This window comes from Solea solea, chromosome 6 (assembly GCF_958295425.1).
Source record: "Solea solea chromosome 6, fSolSol10.1, whole genome shotgun sequence".
Classification (NCBI taxonomy): domain Eukaryota; kingdom Metazoa; phylum Chordata; class Actinopteri; order Pleuronectiformes; family Soleidae; genus Solea; species Solea solea.
In genome coordinates this window covers 2,329,849-2,347,822 of record NC_081139.1, presented here as the reverse complement: position 1 = coordinate 2,347,822, position 17,974 = coordinate 2,329,849, and the positions used below count along the sequence as shown (strand labels likewise).

The 17,974-nt window shown below is 38.3% G+C and overlaps 2 protein-coding genes and 1 long non-coding RNA gene across 3 annotated transcripts; 2 read left to right on the top strand and 1 right to left on the bottom strand.

The window, feature by feature from the left end:
• The first annotated feature begins 800 nt into the window (after positions 1-800).
• On the top strand, positions 801-6,491 carry slc25a20 (solute carrier family 25 member 20). Its single transcript, XM_058630964.1, has 10 exons — positions 801-915; positions 1,019-1,137; positions 2,550-2,642; positions 2,733-2,860; positions 2,955-3,045; positions 3,188-3,305; positions 4,366-4,438; positions 4,560-4,669; positions 4,763-4,887; positions 5,858-6,491. The coding sequence occupies exons 2-10, from the start codon at positions 1,033-1,035 to the stop codon at positions 5,918-5,920; spliced, it is 906 nt and encodes a 301-aa protein (XP_058486947.1). The 5' UTR covers positions 801-915; positions 1,019-1,032; the 3' UTR covers positions 5,921-6,491.
• A 2,489-nt stretch (positions 6,492-8,980) lies between these two features.
• On the bottom strand, positions 8,981-10,421 carry LOC131460467 (uncharacterized). Its single transcript, XR_009240389.1, has 2 exons — positions 10,206-10,421; positions 8,981-9,961 (listed from the first exon to the last, which is right to left on the bottom strand). It is a non-coding gene; the product is annotated as an uncharacterized LOC131460467 (long non-coding RNA).
• Positions 10,422-10,928: 507 nt separating this feature from the next.
• Positions 10,929-15,411, top strand: prkar2ab (protein kinase, cAMP-dependent, regulatory, type II, alpha, B). Its single transcript, XM_058630987.1, has 10 exons — positions 10,929-11,298; positions 11,526-11,561; positions 11,645-11,796; positions 12,248-12,354; positions 12,473-12,626; positions 12,818-12,919; positions 13,040-13,114; positions 13,678-13,752; positions 13,903-14,032; positions 14,719-15,411. The coding sequence occupies exons 1-10, from the start codon at positions 11,049-11,051 to the stop codon at positions 14,835-14,837; spliced, it is 1,200 nt and encodes a 399-aa protein (XP_058486970.1). The 5' UTR covers positions 10,929-11,048; the 3' UTR covers positions 14,838-15,411.
• The last annotated feature ends 2,563 nt before the right edge of the window (positions 15,412-17,974 follow it).

The window sequence follows — 17,974 nt, the reverse complement described above, 5'->3', positions numbered from 1 at the left end:
TGTATAGATACAATGTACATGTTAAATCTAATATGTTAAATGTTATATACTGTTAAATATTCATTCTAGTATCACAGTAGTTTTCATTAATAATGTTTGATATATTATGTTATTTAAAAATCTAAGACCCATTTCTCCTTTTCCTCATCTTTATATGCAACACTGGAAGAAACACTGAGGCGAATGTGTAAGTCTAGACACATTCATCTCATGTTATGTTATTATGTTATTTGACTCCAGATGTGAAAGAAAGGCCAGTTGTTTTTCATTTGTTCACTCCTGCGTGGCTTAGATTTGGTTACATTGCTATTTAAAAATTATAATTGTGGCAATGAACATTAAATTATTATAAAACAGTGCATTTGTATACAACTTTTACTGTTTTTTTTTAAAAAAGGTCTGAAGGCCCCCGGAAACCTTCATCTGATCAAATCTGGCCCTCATTAAAAAGTAAAAAGTTAGGACACCTGTGGTCTACCCTTTTACTTTAACTTGTATACATTTTTAGACCAGTACTTTTACGTGTACCTAGGTCAAATTTTCTTTAAAAAAATAGCGGTACTTCTTTTTTAAATCGTATTTAAAAAAAAAAAAAAATATATATATATATATATATATATATTGAAATGACAAAAATGTAAACAATAAAGAGGTGATTTGTTTTTAATATTTGTATGTTTTAAAAAAACAAAAAACAAACAACAACAACAACAACAAAAAAACAATTGGCTTTTGAAAGGAAGGATTTCCAGTCGGACGCCATAACTGAGACGGACCAGTTTGTTGCAGTCAAACCAGTCCGGGTAGCTAAGTGGGTGAAAGGTTTGACAGCAGCAGCAGCAGCTCAGCGGCGGCGTCTCTCTCCGTCTCTCTCCGTCTCTCCCCGTCTCTCTCCCGCACACTCACAGCGACCAGGTGAACAGTCATTTCTTTGTGTCGTGTGACTCATTATGTCGGTCTGTCTCCGTCTTAATCTCGGTGTCACTTTCATTGTGTATTCGTTTGTTTTCTTACGCAGAGCGGAAAGTCAAAATGTCCAAACAGCCGCAGCCGATCAGTCCGCTGAAGAACTTCTTCGCCGGAGGCTTCGGAGGAGTCTGTCTTGTCTTCGCGGGACATCCACTCGACACCATTAAAGTAATTAGTGCAAAGTGTGACGACTGTGCGTCTCACTTACACACGCAGGAGACTCTAGTGTTCACCAGGCTGCTGTGTGACTGTTTCACTGCAGAGAGTCAGCTAATGCTGCTGCTGCTGCTGCTGTCACCCTTTGACCCACATACAGGATCTGACTGCAGAAAAACACTGAAATACCTCAAGTTCCACTGTTTTCATTACATTTGACTTAAGTGCGAGTCTAAAAATGTACTCAAGCTAAAGTAAAAACAAAAAAAGCAGCTTGTTTAAAAGTTACTTTTTTTTAAAAAGTGTCCTGTGTTCTTGTGTCCTGCAAAAAGGACAAGGGGACACATCTCATATGAATTGTTTTTAATTAAAGGCAAACCTTTACAAATTAAAGTGCTGACAAAATAAAATATGTAAACACACACATATTAGTCAAAGGTCACAGATGCTTTAGCTCTCAGAGACCTTAATTAACACCAATTCACCTGTCGTTGTCATTCACCTGTCCTCGTCATTCATTTGTCCCCATCATTCACTGCCAAAGTTTCCAGCTCATGATTTATTTATTTTTTATTTATTTTATTTTTTTACAATTTATTATTTCCTATTATATTTTAAATTTTTTGTTTGAGCAACAATGAACACATCTACGTGCAGGCATTAATTTTTTTAATTATTTAGTTCATCTTGCCCAACAGACAGTGTCTGTCTAACTTACATAGAGAACCACAAATTACGTGACATTAAACTTGTAGATTCACACATCAGTGACGTAACAGATCTTTCTGGTTTGAATAACTGAAAAATAAATGGGTTTTTACTGTAAGCTCTTAATAACACAGTGAGTTAAACTCAGTTATAAAGCCAATGCTTTTTTAATAAATGTTCTATTTTCCTTCTTTTGTCTTAACATAAGTCCACACATAGCTGGTTATAAGGTTCTCGTTTACTACTCCTACAAAGGCCAAAATCCCACCACTGTTCAGTTTTGGCCAGCTTGAGGAATTTAGGAATCATGGAGGAACCTTTTTCAAGTAAAAGTATTTTGTATCCTGTGCCGACACAATCTCTGTAGGTAGATTCTCAAACGCCATGGCTTAGTTTTTGTCCTCTGACACACACACATTGTAACTTGTGAGATCTTTTCTAGACCAGCGTCCAATCAGGTCAATTCACCACAGGTGGACGGACTCCTGTCAGGTGTGAAACTTGATGAAATATGAGTTAGAGAAATGGGAGCCACCTGGTCTACATTTTGTTATAATAAAATTGTACATGTGATTTGTCATTACAGGATACAGAGTGTTGATTAAATGTTTTTTTGCATGACTTGTGAATGTGTTGTATAAAGTTTAAACACTGAATTTCGTCCATTTAAATCTCTGAAAGACGTTTTTTGTGACCTCCACCTGTTTTTCTTTTAGGTGCGTTTACAAACTCAACCCAAACCTAAGCCGGGAGAGAGACTCATATATGCCGGAACCCTTGACTGTTTCAAGAAGACGTTAGCCAAAGAGGTGATCTACAGATGATTGGGTAAAAATGTCATGTCAAGCCTTTTTCCTGTCCTTCTAAACGCGTGTCTTTTTCCTTCTTTGCTCTCTCAGGGTATGAAAGGTCTTTATAAAGGCATGGCCGCTCCGATTATTGGGGTCACGCCGATGTTTGCCGTCTGTTTCTTTGGATTCGGACTCGGCAAGAAACTACAACAGAAAACTCCACATGATATTCTTACGTAGGTGACTGCTCTGCCGCTGGATTCTTCATTTTCCCTCTCACAGTTTGTGATGGTTTGTGGATGCTGAGCCTCCGTCACTTGTCTCCTGCAGGTATCCACAGCTGTTTGCTGCTGGGATGTTGTCGGGCGTGTTCACCACGGCCATCATGGCTCCTGGAGAGAGAATCAAATGCCTCCTACAGGTCAGAGGTCCCCTTGTGTGTTTGTGCAGATAAAACATGATCTAATCAGTGACTCCAGTGATGCCATTTTGTCTGCCTCGCTCTTTATTGCTTCAAATTCTTGACATGTGTCCGTGTGTGTGTGTGTGTGTGTGTGTTACAGATCCAGGCAACGACCGGGGAGGTGAAGTATGCCGGACCCATGGACTGTGTCAAACAGCTGTACAGACAGTCGGGGATCAAAGGAATCTACAAAGGCACCGCACTGACTCTCATGAGAGGTTATAATTTGCTCTTTATCTATCCTGAATCTGAGCAAACTCCACAAACCTATTATTAAACTTATATTTAAAACAGGTGGTTCGACAAGGAAAAAGACAAGAGCTTGTGTTTACATTTAAAACTGTAGTGCATTACTTCTTAAATATTAACTATTGTCTTTTAATTTCAAATCATTGTCACATGAGGCAACACAATGAGGATTAAAGCTCCACACAAGCCTCTCTGCGCTTCTCAGAATTGCAGAGTTCTGAAAGAAGTGACCACAAAAAGTTCAGCATTTTGATGACAGAAATTCTTCTTGCCCCTGCCCCGCCCCTGCTCTGCTGCTGTATACACACAAACACTCCCTCAGTCAGGTCTGATAGCACTGATTGACAGATTTCAGATGAAGGACGTAGCAAAAACACACAAAGAGCAAACAATGGCAACAACAAGTTTCACACACTGCAGTGTTACCAGCACCTGTACGTCAGGTGTATATATTTTGTTCATATTTTCAGTTTTTAAATTGGGTTTTAAAACCCTGTTTCTTTTTAAAATTCAGGTTTCTTCTCTTGTATTTTATCTTTTAGTACTTTCATTTTGATCTAAAGTTTTAATACTTGTATCTGTGTTTTATTGTTTTGTGTAGAGGGAGAAACCACTGTGTTCTTGTGTCTATCTCATTTTTGCCACAGTTTTCTTTGGAGCTGTTTGGATTTACTTTTTCAATGAATCAATTATTCATCGATTACTAAATGATTCATCAACTATTTTTATAGTCAGTTTGAGTTTTCAGATTTTTCTGCTTCTTAAATGTGAATATTTTCTGCTTTCTTTGCTCCATGTAACAAAGAAATCATTCAAACTGAATCATTTTTGTTTGGGAACATCATTTGGTGAACACTGATGAATCGTTTTTAACAAGTCCTCGATTAATCAAGAACACAACTTTTGAAAAGAATCATTCATCATTCAATCGTAACTACATGGCCTGTAATGAATGTACAAACATAGACAGTCCGATACACGTGATCCTCGTAATCTGACACGATGTTTGTTTGTTTGTTTGTTACTCAGATGTTCCAGCGAGTGGCATGTACTTCATGTCCTACGAGTGGCTCAAGAACCTCCTCACACCTGCAGGAAAAAGGTGAATATCTGTTATTGCTTCACAGTATTTACAAAATGTCTGTAAGAGCTGAGTGGTGAAACCTGTGTGGTTGTTTGTTTGTTTGTTTGTTTGTTTGTTTGTTTGTTTGTTTACCCTCCAGCCATAATGAGCTCAGCGTGCCCAGTATCCTGTTTGCTGGAGGAATGGCCGGCATCTGTAACTGGGCTGTCGCGATTCCAGCCGATGTTCTCAAGTCTCGTTTCCAGACAGGTGAGTTTTTCATGTGAATGACTGAGATTTCTCACATCGACCACGTCGTGGATGTTGTGTGCGTCACATTAGTTCACTTTGTCGCTCCCTCAGCTCCAGAGGGAAAATATCCCAACGGTTTCCGGGACGTTCTGCGGGAGCTGGTCAGAGAAGAGGGCGTGGCTTCATTGTACAAAGGCTTCAATGCTGTCATGCTTAGAGCTTTCCCCGCCAACGCTGTAAGTGTATACTTTTCAGGGACATCATGAGAGTGCTCTGCTACATTTTTGGATTAAAAGGTCCTTGATCGTGAATATAGATTTGACACTAAAAAAAATACAGGCAGCAATAATCATTCTAATCATTATACTATAACCATAAAAGGGCCAGAAAATGTCCTGTGAGTGAGTGCTTTTGCCTTTTTTTCCAGAATAACTTAGTTATTTACAATTTACTGCATGTTAAAATGTTGTATTAACAATTTAAAATCAAGAAAACCAAAAAGGTTTATTTAAAAAAATAGAATAAATAAATAATAATAATAATACTGTAGTAAACGAACACCAGATTTTGCGTGTTAAATCTGACATTTGAACAGTGTAAAGCATATTTAAAGTAACATTTGTATGGGTTTTTATCTCAATGTCCAAAAAAAGGCCAAAAAAATTTAAACTATGTACAGGCGTTTGTTTGTTTTTCCAACTCATTCCTCTCTGGTGACAAAGACGCTGATTCGCCGGCTTCCTGCAACAGCGCAAGTGAAATTACCGTAATAACCACACATTGGTTTTGACATGCAGCTTCTCAGCTTTCAGAAACCGTTACGTGATTACGGTAACGCAAAGCGTCTGCGATACGCTCGGTGTTAAAGGTTTAACACTGAATGTTTTTTTTCCTCTTTGGACCAAAATTTTGGGGGAAATTAAAAAATGTAGATTGAGGATAAAGTTTGCAGCGTTTACATGAGACTATAGATTAAACCAGGATAATCTGCTGATATATTGTTGATTGATCTCCAGCTGCGTAAAACAAACAAATCTGAGGTTTAGCTCACGCTTTAAAGTGAATTTCACACACGAAGTTGCCTGAACAAAGAATAGATACAAAATACGGGTATAGCTCTACTTTGAAAACAATATTACTTGATGACAAAGAAGTTGTTTATTTCATCACAGTTGAAGTGTTTGTTTTCTTTGGTTTGTTTTACAGGCTTGTTTCTTAGGATTTGAGTTTGCAATGAAGTTCCTGAACTGGTTAGCGCCAAACCTGTGATGAAGGCTCAGCGTCGCCTCGTTCAGTTTGTGAAGTGAATCCCAGGAACTGTGACACACAACAGTGGACGCGCACACACACACACACACACACTTTTATCAAATTTCCATTAAAGTACTTGATTTTCTTTGATTCGCTGTGGTACTGTGGAGGACGTGGACTGTTCAGACGTGCTCGCAGTTCAGCGCAGAGATGTTTTCACAACTCTGATGCCAGTTCTCTCACACACACACACACACACACACAGTGGAATGTTTTCACTCCTGTTTTTGTTTGACTTTTTATTGTTTTTCTTCAGTTTTGTTGCGTGTGAGGGAAAAGGAGTAAACCGAACATGTCGTGCCTTACCTTTTTGTTATCTGCAGATCAGGGAAAAGGTGCATTTAGTTAAACTGTGTGTGTGTGCACTCTCAGTCTCAGCAATACACACCTCTCAGACTGTCCTGTGTCCGGTAACAGTCTAACACCTCACACCACTCAGTGACTTGAACACAGTCGGTGAGATTTATTGAACAGAATATGATTGTTGTCATGTACAGAAATAAAAAAACAAATCGACTTTTAGAAATGAGACTGTCTTGTGCTGCCTTTTTTTTTATTTACATCGTACATCGTCTTTGGAATAGCAAATAAAGTCAATTTTAATGCATAAAAATAAAATACAAGTAGGTATATTGAAGTTCAGCTCAAGAGGGGGAACTTTATAACATAAATAAACGTCATGTTATAGCTCACAAGTTCACATAATGCTGAATAAGCCAATTAAAGGTAGGGTTGGAGATTCTATCCATGTATCATTCTTTTTTCAAAATAAAACCAGAAATAAAAATATGACTCGTTTTCTCAATATTCGTTTACAAAATCAAAATGAAAAAACGGATAACGACTCGTTTTTCCAATTTCCAATTTTGTGCTGAAATGAAAAATGGGAAAAATGGAGAACGAGCGGTTCCCGTTCAATCAATGCATGATTTACTGCAACACAGGACCATGAAATAATTCATTAAAAAGTGAAGAAATTATATATGTTTTTTACATCAAATGAATTTGGTATTTTAATGAATGAATGTCACATTTAATAATGAGACATTTATGTATTTAATTCCAATGTGAATGAATGAATGTGAGACACATTTGAGTCATTTAATGGTGTATTTATTGAATGAATGTTGCCACTTTGACTCGTCCATAGTTTTCACTTGTTAACAATGTAAAAATTATGTGAACGCATTAATCACACACAAGTCTAATTCATGTGCTCATCATCATAAGCAGCAGTTACTGGACACCTGGACCCAACTGTGTGTTAAACAGTCGAGGGAGAAGAACCCCAATCAATTTTTTTTGTCTTTTTATGGCTTTTTTTAAGGATTTTTTTGGGGAAAAATCTAAAATAAAAATATATATACCCCTTTTGTTATCTTTGTGGGAGGCCAGGGGAATTTTTCATGTTGTCCCTGTGTGTGCGTGGCTTTTCTCCGGGGTCTCCGGCTTCCTCCCACAGTCCAAGAACATGCAATATGGGGATTAGGTTAATTGGTCACTAAATTGACCATCTGACCTGGTCAATCAGGCTGAGGTCTGTGAAGTCAAGTGAAGTCATGAGACTTCTAAAGGTGTGAGAGTCAATGTGTTGAATTGTTGTTTGTCTCTAAAACTCTTTTTTGACTGATTTTGGACGACATACTATACTATGACTTTTTTGACTGATTTTGGACGACATACTAAACTAGGACTTTTTTGACTGATTTTGGACGACATACTAAACTATGACGTTTTTGACTGATTTTGGACTACATACCAAACATTTACTTTTTTGACTGATTTTGGACAACATACTATATACTATGACTTTTTTGACTGATTTTGGACGACCTACTATACTATGACTTTTTTGACCGATTTTGGACAACCTACTATACTATGACTTTTTTAGGTGATTTTGGACGACATACTATACTGTGACTTTTTTGACTGATTTTGGACGACATACGAAACTTTTACTTTTTTGACTGATTTTGGACGACCTACTATACTATGACTTTTTTAGGTGATTTTGGACGACATACTAAACTTTTACTTTTTTGACTGATTTTGGACGACCTACTATACTATGACTTTTTTAGGTGATTTTGGACGACATACTAAACTATGACTTTTTTTGACTGATTTTGGACTACATACTATGACTTTTTTGACTGATTTTGGACGACATACTATACTATGACTTTTTTGACTGATTTTGGACTACATACTATACTATGACTTTTTTGACTGATTTTGGACGACATACTATACTATGACTTTTTTGACTGATTTTGGACTACATAGTAAACTATGACTTTTTTGACTGATTTTGGACGACATACTATACTATAAATTTTTTGACTGATTTTGGACGACATACTAAACTATGACTTTTTTGACTGATTTTGGACGACATACTAAACTATGACTTTTTTGACTGATTTTGGACGACATATTAAACTATGACTTTTTTGACTGATTTTGGACAACATACTAAACTATGACTTTTTTGACTGATTTTGGACGACATACTTACTATACAATGACTTTTTTGACTGAGTTTGGATGACATACTATGACTTTTTTAGGTGAGTTTGGATGACATACTATACTATGACTTTTTAGGTGATCTTTGACAACATACTATACTATGACTTTTTAGGTGATCTTTGACAACATACAATACTATGACTTTTTGACTGATTTTGGACGACATACTATACTATGATTTTTTTTTTAGGTGATTTTAGACGACATACTATACTATGACTTTTTGACTGATTTTGGGGACACACTATACTATGACTTTTTTTGATGATTTTGGACGACATATTATAGTATGGCTTTTTTTGACAGTTTGTATTTTGACATTTTTGACACAAACATAATCCTGTGCTGCTTCATGTAAATAATTCTCCAAATTGTATTTCTATTTTAAACAAATTCAACTCAACTCACTAAGTGCTTATACTGTGATTGTCCATCTTTGGTGACACTAAGGTGCACAAGTGAAATAATTTTAAGAAAAAAAAGTTAGTGTTCAACCAATTCACTTTTATGTCCAACTGTAAAATGCACTCCATTCTCTACAGTAACAGTCTCATGACAGTAAACAACTGTGACATTTTACACACAACTTTTGAAATGAATCATCTATGTTTATACTTTTAAGATAACTACAAGTGGATCCTTTCAGCAGCTTGATGAAGGGGAAACGTTCGTCCAGCAGGTGGCAGCATTTCAATGAGAACATTAACATTGATTAATTTCAGGTGAAGCTGCTCCTGCACTTTAAGGCTTAATTTCTCAAAAAAATTACAGAATAGAATAGAATAGAAATACTTTATTGATCCCCGAGGGGAAATTGTTTTGACACAGCAGCAATACAATACTAAAAAATATATATTTTAAACATAATAAAGGTAAACATAAAATGTACAACAGTGAAACAATATGCTAGTAGAGATACAGTAACATTGTTTGATAATGAGTGAGGGAGTAGACAGCATGCTCCTGAGGTCAACTGTGTCAACCACTGTCAGAACTTATGGGCCAATGTGTTGTTATAGTACAGTAAACATCCATGTCTTGAAATCAGCTCGATTGATTGCGCTTGTCTTAGTAACGTCTTATTTTGAAAACCGGAAGTGATCTCGCTCGGTATCAAACTAGCGCTGACGTTCGAATACACGTTGGTGCGGATGGCTCGACCACGCGAAGACGAATGACGGTTCACTTGACCGCAGTTTCTGGCTTCAGAGTAACCCTCTGAATTTTGATAATCGATTCATCGGTTAGACGGTTTTTTCATGATTAAAACAAGATTGTTGATATTTTCTGGTTTCTTTGCTCCATATGTGACTTTCGTTACGATGCTCAGCTGCTGTTTGCACAAACTTTGCGGAGACGGGTTGGATGGAGCACTCACAACTGGTTTATTTCTGTAGCTGTAACATGGGACAACACAGAACAGTCAGTGCAGTCAACAAACTGCCAACTTTGTTCCCACTCGAACTACAAAAGAGGAGCGCCGCATCAGTACATCCAGACCACGCACACATCACACTGCTAATAGCTAGCACACACCTCACACACACATTGCACACCACGGCAACAATCAGGTCACAAAGCAACAAAACTCCGGTGTTTCTTTGACAAACACATTATACAGTTAATGCAGATAAAGACCACACATCGTATGAAACATAATTGCATTTTACAACAGTTGTATGTCCAAGCGCACAGGACAGCGACTTACCCACAGCGTAGCATTTTGCTTCTGAGCGCTAAGCAAAATGCACGTCATTAAGCGTAACACTGACTTCCGCTGTGGGCTTTCAAAATAAAATATACAATGATGCGGCTTTAGTCCCAAGTTTAACAGGAATTTAACAATAACAAACTACTTAATTATGTACACCGTTACACATATAAACAAAGAAATCATTAAAAGTGAATCACTTTGGTTTGTGGACCTTTGAGAACACCGGTTCGATTGATGCCTCACGATCCAATTCATTGGTTTGGGCCGTTCAATATGATTGGATGGTGTTTTCACAGGCCTGTCTGTTCCAAATCTAACTGACATTTGTTTTGTGTGACAATGCATTCATCTATTAATTGGTTACAATCGGATTTTAAGCAATACATTATGCCATTGAATTTTAATTATTATAAAATTCTTAATTCTATGTTTTAATTTACCTCTATGCAGGGGACAGACATGAATGTAAACAGCAACTAATTATACTTGTGTGAGTTTTATTTGGAGATTTTATTCAAAACCACTTTCCTTCAAATCATCAAATTCTGGGGTGTATGTAATTCATCGGACTGCCTTTAATTATTTCTGTTTTCAAAAGTCAAAATCAATACTTTCCGACTGCTGGCTGTTCTAAATAAAGGAATCAATAATTTGCTGAATGTGAAAGAGAGAGCGGGACAGAGAGAGGGGGGGGGGGGGTCCATGGTGTGGACAGATTGTCTAACCATATGTGTTGGATATTTAGTGCTGCTGATACGGAGATTTGATTTCCCAGGCATTAATAACTGATCGTCTGGAGGTTGTTATTTCAAACTCTGACCTCTGACCTCTTAAACGATGAGTAAGCTTGAGATACCGGCCGGTTTAAAGGAGCTCTTACAGGGATACACTGTGGAGGTGCTTCGCCGCAGGCCGTCCAACCTGGTCGAATTTGCCGTGCGACATTTTACACAAGTTCTGGAAAATCAAAGAAATGACCAACGAGGCAAGAACTGCGGTGCAAAAGCTGCGAGAAAGGGAGTCACGTTTGACAAGTCCACAGAGGATGAAGAGGAGGAGGACGAGGACGAGGAGGAAGACACTGTTAGTGAGTATTACTACATGAATGTTTTGGTTTTCTCAGTGTAATCCAAAAAGAAAAATGTACCGTATAAGTTAAGAATGGCACCAAGAAAAGCTTTAGATAGACAGACAGACAGACAGACAGACAGACAGACAGGCAGGCAGGCAGACAGACAGACAGACAGACAGACAGACAGACAGACAGACCTGTCAAATCTACTCTAACACGGTCTTGATCATCTCTCCCTGCAGTGTCCATCACGGCTAAATACCGTCGCAGAGTTTCAGGTCAGTCACTGGAGCAGGTAGTGTCAGGACTGTTGATTTGCGGTGTAGTATTTCAACTTACATCATGTTACTGCTACTTTCAGTGTGTGCAGAGGCGTACAATCCTGACGAAGACGAGGATGACGGTGATGATGATAAAGCAGAGACTCGGGTGGTGCATCCCAAAACAGACGAGCAGCGTCACAGACTTCAGGACGCGTGCAGAGACATTTTACTGTTTAAAACACTGGAGAGGGTAAAAAAACACACATTCTATCTATCTATCTATCTATCTATCTATCTATCTATCTATCTATCTATCTATCTTTCTATCTATCTATCTATCTATCTATCTTTTAAATGTTCTCCCCGTGTGTGCATGGGTTTTTTTTCCAGGTTCTCAGATTTCCTCAGTTTAAAAACATGCAGATTTGGGGATTAGGTCAATTGGACACTCTAAATTGACCGTAGGTGTGAGAGTGTGAGTGAAAGGTTGACCCTGATGGACTGGCGAACTGTCCAGGGTGTTCCCTGCCTTTCCCCCTATCTGAGATTGGCACAGTGACCCCCACGACCCTCATGTGGAGGATAGAGCGGTAGAAGGGTTTTCTCCAGGTTCTCCGGTTTCCTCCCACAGTCCAAAAACATGCAATGTCTGGATAGATGGATGGATGGATGACGCATGAACTTGCCTTTATCTCTTCCAGGAGCAGTTCTCCGAGGTTTTGGACGCCATGTTCGAAGTGCTGGTCAAAGCTCAGGAGCACATCATAGATCAAGGAGACGACGGAGACAATTTCTATGTCGTGGAGAAGTGAGAGAGAGAGAGAGAGATTTCCTGTGGTCTTCTTGGTGATATTTAAAACTCATGTTATGTTTGTCTGACAATGTCCCATCATTCCCTCTGTGTGCCTCGCTGTGTTATTTCCCAGAGGTGTGTATGATATTTTTGTACAGAAGGACGGAGCAGACGTGTGTGTTGGTAAGTACGACAACAAGGGGAGTTTTGGTGAGCTGGCTCTCATGTACAACACGCCGCGAGCTGCGACCATCGTTGCAACACAGGAGGGCGCTCTGTGGGGCCTGGTGAGTCCAGTCCAGAGGCTGTTTGTTTACATCGTGTACATTAAGTCACTGAGTTACTGTCAAAGACATTTTAATTTTCTTGTCAGCATTTGTCCGTCGTTATATCGAAGTGTTCTCGTCCTGTAGGTTGTGGCTGCAGATACTGACATATGTTTAACACCAAACCAAACGTCTTAAGTTGTCTCTTTCAGGATCGAGCCACATTTCACAGACTGATTGTGAAAAACAACGCCAAGAAAAGGCGGACGTACGAGGTCTTTGTTGAAAGTGTTCCGCTCCTGAAGTCTCTCGAGGTTTGTCCCTCAGACACGAACGTAAAGCACAAAGACAATAATAATCGAGGATTTAGACGCACACTGAGTCCCCTCAGGTATGTCCTCACAGTAGATTTTATTTTCTTTATTTTCCACAAGCTCTCTGAAAGAATGAAGATCGTCGATGTTCTGGGAGCGCGAGCGTTCAAAGATGGAGAGTGTGTAATAACACAGGTACAGTGTTGCTGAAATGTTTCTGTCCTGTGGGCTAACAGATATCAGATGTCACTGACAGTGAGACTATGGAAATGTGATGATTCTGTCGCTCGGCTCCCAGAGGGTGTAAATCTTTGAGGTTAAAATTCTCCCTAAACCAGTTTGAGGAGTTTTCTACATTCAAACATTTTCAGATTTCCATGTGTTCAACATGGTTGGAAAGCTTAGAAACACACACTTGATAAATGAAAATGCCCTTTGCAATAATTGTGCAGAAGTCACAAAATAGATGTGTTTTTCTTTTGAAAAACTGTGACATATTTCCAAATTTCACAAATTCAATTCGATTTTAAACATTTTGAGTACTTTTTGCTCAGGTGTGTTTATATAGTTGGTGAAAATGTGCTTAGGTTGTTCTGGAAATAAAAGGATATAAGACACTCTATATGTATACGCTGTACGTCCAAACGCTCTGTGGTCTAAGGGTTAAACATAACTGTGGTGTGTGTGTGTGTGTGTGTGTGTGTGTGTGTGTGTGTGTGTGTGTGTGTGTGTGTGTGTGTGTGTGTGTGTGTGTGCAGGGGGACACGGCCGACTGTTTCTACATCGTGGAATCAGGAGAAGTGAGGATAACGATAAAAGGCAAAGTAAGCACAGTCAAAAAAAGAAAAACAACAAAAACAAACAGTATTTACCTTTGTTTTTCACATTTGACTCATGCATGTTGTACCACATGTCTCCAGAACTCCTACTTACCCTGTGTGTCACAGATGAAGGTCGGTGTGGAGGAGGTGGAGGAGGTGGAGGAGGGGGAGGAGGGGGAGGAGGTGGAGGTGGCTCGCTGCTCCAGAGGACAATACTTCGGGGAACTTGCACTGGTCACCAACAAACCTCGAGCTGCATCTGTGTACGCTGTGGGACAAACCAAATGTCTAGGTGTGTGTGTACAGTGTTTGTGTCAGGAACAAGGTTAGAATAGTTTCATTTTTCATTAGGTTTAGTTTTTATTTTTTATTTTTTTTTAAATGAGTTAGTTTTAATTAGTTTTAGAGCGGGTTTGCTAGTTTTTATCAGTTTTAAATGCTTAGTTTTAGTTGAGTTTCTATTAGTTTTATATGCTTAGTTTTTGTTTATTTGTCATTAGTTTTAATGTTTTGTAATAGTAGACATCATTTTAAAAACGTATGAGGACAGATGAACAACAACAACAGAGGTCTCAAACTGGGGGCGACTGCATGTGGCCCACCACTTAATATACATTTATAATGGGGGTTTTGTTTTATGGTTTTTAGTTGAACATTAATCATGCATCATAAATTAATTTTCATCGTGAAATGTATATATGTATATACATATATACATATATACATACATACATACATATATATATAAAATGTTATTCCGTGTCAACACACTTTTATTTTGAAATGTATCTGTCATTGTGACATCATGATGGAATTTCCTATGGAATTTTAAGTAAAGTTCAAAGTTCACTGTACCGCCCCCTACTGGCCAGACTAGAGGTGATTTGAGTTTGAGACCTGTGGTCTACATGAACGTAGACAGCGTAGTAAAGTTTATACACAATGAATCTGAATATGTAACTGTGTTTCTCCCTCAAGTGATTGACGTCCGGGCTTTTGAGCGTCTGCTGGGCCCCTGCATGGACATCATGAAGAGGAACTTCTCTCAGTACCAAGACCAGCTGGTGGCGCTGTTTGGCTCCAGTGTGGACTCTTGAAACACTAGGACACAAAAAACTTAGCATTTCAGTCAAATATAACAAACAGTATTATTCTATCACATGATTCTCTTCCCTGTTCAGTTAAACAGCGTCACAGACATCAGTTTTATAAATGTTCTGTTCCTGTAATTTGATATTTATCAGTAGAATACTTCCTGGTTCATTTGGTACTTCTTTTAAACTCAGCTGGTGTTTCTTCTGTTTTTTTTATGTACTCAGCGTAAATAAGTACACCCCCTTTGAAAAGTACCATTTTAAACAATATCTGAATGAACACAAAAATGTTGAATATATATAAGTTTAATATAACATCTGTTAAACTTATAACATGAAAGTAAGGTCAATAACATAACTTAGATTACGCATTTTTCAGTTTTACGATGCAAAAATGAGTACACCCCACAACAAAAACTACTAAATCTAGTACTTTGTATGGCCTCCATGATTTTTAATGACAGCACCAAGTCTTCTCGGCATGGAATGAACATGTTGGAAACATTTTGTTACATCAATCTTTTTCCATTCTTCAAGAATGATCTCTTTTAGACACTGGATGCTGGATGGAGCGGGAACCTCAGGAGACTCACTTTTACCCTGTTCTTCTTCAGAAATCCAACAGTGGCCTTAGATGTGTGTTAAGGATCATTGTCACGTTGGAAAAGTGCACGACGACCAAGTGCACGGAGTGACGGTAGCATCTTTTCTTTCATTATAGAGCAACACGTCTGTGAATTCATGATGCCATCAATGACACCAGCAGCACTCATGCAGCCCCACATAAGGACACCACCACGTTTCACTGTAGGCACCATGCATTTCTCTTTGAATTCATCACCTTTTTTGCGACGCCATACAGTTTTGAAGACTTCAGTTCCAAAAACATTTATCTTGGTCTCATCACTCCAAAGTACACAGTCCCAGTAGTCTTCATCTTTGTCAGCATGGGTCCTGGCAAACTCTAGGCGGGCTCTTATGTGCCTGGGCTTTAGGAGAGGCTCACGAGAGTGTCACGGGAAATAGTCCCCCCAGTTTAGCTTTCTACTTCCTTGGATAACTGCAGTGAACTTGCATGGCGATTTTCTTCGACCCTTCTCATCAGGAGACGCTCCTGTCCAGGTGTTCACTTCCGTGGACGACCTGGACGTCTCTGTGAGATGGTTGCAGTTTTGACATTTGTGTAGTATTCTGACTGATGAGTAAAGCTTAGCTGATCTTCTTGTAGCCTTCACCTTTACAGTGTAAACAAATGACCTTGAGACATTTCTCTTCCATGTGGTGCCATTGCTAACAACAGGAAATGGGAAGGGGTTTTCTACACCCTTTTATAGTCAACTGTCTGCTGGACACCTGTGTGATGAATAATTAGACTCACCTGTGCTTGATTATTGTTAAATTGGACATTTGTAGTCTAAAATTATAGTGTACTCGTTTTTGCATCACCATAATTTGAGTAAAAGTAAAAATGTTGTTCTCTAAGTTATATTATTAACCTTACTTTCATGTTATAAGTTAAATAAAACTTAGTCTTGTCAACATTTTGGAAATTGTTTTTTACACTGAGCACTGTATGCATCTCTTATTTTTAAACTAGTATACTCTATATTCCTTCGACCACACCCACATACTTTTTTCATTTTTGTGTAAAAGCAAAACAATATAATCAATCATGATGCAAATGATTGAGTAATAATAACTGTGTAACGATTAACTGATCATGAGGTAACGCGTCATACCTTTGGCTTTAGTGTAACTGTGACAATCCAGCTACAATAGATAAAAACAGAGCACAGAGGGACCAATCGAACCGTACTTTAACCTTACATTCACGTCTGGTTGATGATTAAAAGAAATGTCATATCTTTAAATGCACTCATTTATCAGCTCCTGGTTAAACATTTCATTTTTTGACGTGTCGCAATAGTAAGAGCACAGCAAAGAGCAGTAAAGAGAATGAAGGCCCTCGGTTTATGACGACAATAACTTGAAGGTTGTGACTTTCACCCAACCTTGTTTTTGTTTTGTGTTTTCAGCGAGGCGTCGATGACCTGTGTCGTCAAAAGTCAAATAAACACAACAAACAGCCTCTGGATTTTGGATTGTTCATAAAACACATGACCATTTCCAGGTTTGGGAAACACAGATCTACATTTTAAATTTTTTTTTGACATTTTACGGATCGAACAAGTACTTGATTATTTGAGAAAATAATCGTTAGTTGCAGCTAGAGCTGAACAATTAATAGAAATTTTATTAAAATTGCAATACAGCCTACTGAGGTGCAATATTTGTTAGAGCCAAAACGTGTGTCAAAGTGTTATTTTAGATGAATTATTGTGTTGCCCTATAAACACCTCATTCTACAGACTGAAGGGAACAACTTTGTTTCTCATAGATAAGCACAAATATCACACTAATCATTTTAAATAGGTTTTTTGAATGAAAATTAGATGATGTAAAAACTACCATTCCCTTTGATATTGCAAATTATACCGAAATGGCAATTCCTGTCAAAATAATTGTAATTAGATATTTATTGTTAATCGTTCAGCCCGAGTTCATACACACTCACACGCCGCCGGCACAGCCGTCATGACACATCGGCATGTAGGAATCAAACCCACAACCTTTGAGTTGAAAGACGACTCATTCAACCACTAAACTACTATCGCCCCTATGCCGTTGCTATGTAGCATTTAAACTCAAGATGTTTAGCTTGTCCATTATGGGACACTGTACAAAATATGGCGGTCCAAAACGGCGGCTTCTAAAAACCAATTCATACAATTCAGATAATTCATTAATGTAAAAAATAAGTAATTAATTCATCTTCAATTTCTGACAAATGAAAATGTCATCTCACTTGTACAGTGGCCGTTTAAGTTCATGTAAATTTGCTGTACCCGCCGATCACTGCCTTTGTTATTGAACTGTTTTCTGTTAGCACTTTGGAAGAGAAGCCGCCTGCAACACCTCCTATTTCTTTGTTTGTTATTAACTTTATCTTTGATATCGTCTCAGTTCATCATGGATGTCGTGCAGTAAATTCTACCCTTACATTAAGTGTTCAGTTTCTCTTCAAACTTATTCCAGAGATGCGATGATTTAACCAGAGTTCACTGTGGCACTGTCGGACA

Excerpts from the sequence above, each read along its gene's own strand:
- slc25a20 (XM_058630964.1), top strand. The coding sequence starts at position 1,033 with ATGTCCAAACAGCCGCAGCCGATCAGTCCGCTGAAGAACTTCTTCGCC. Across the intron at positions 3,046-3,187 it reads GAATCAAATGCCTCCTACAG|ATCCAGGCAACGACCGGGGA; the intron begins GTCAGAGGTCCC and ends TGTGTGTTACAG. Across the intron at positions 4,670-4,762 it reads CAAGTCTCGTTTCCAGACAG|CTCCAGAGGGAAAATATCCC; the intron begins GTGAGTTTTTCA and ends TCGCTCCCTCAG.
- prkar2ab (XM_058630987.1), top strand. The coding sequence starts at position 11,049 with ATGAGTAAGCTTGAGATACCGGCCGGTTTAAAGGAGCTCTTACAGGGA. Across the intron at positions 13,753-13,902 it reads TAAAAGGCAAAGTAAGCACA|GAGGGGGAGGAGGGGGAGGA; the intron begins GTCAAAAAAAGA and ends GAGGAGGTGGAG. Across the intron at positions 14,033-14,718 it reads GGGACAAACCAAATGTCTAG|TGATTGACGTCCGGGCTTTT; the intron begins GTGTGTGTGTAC and ends TTCTCCCTCAAG.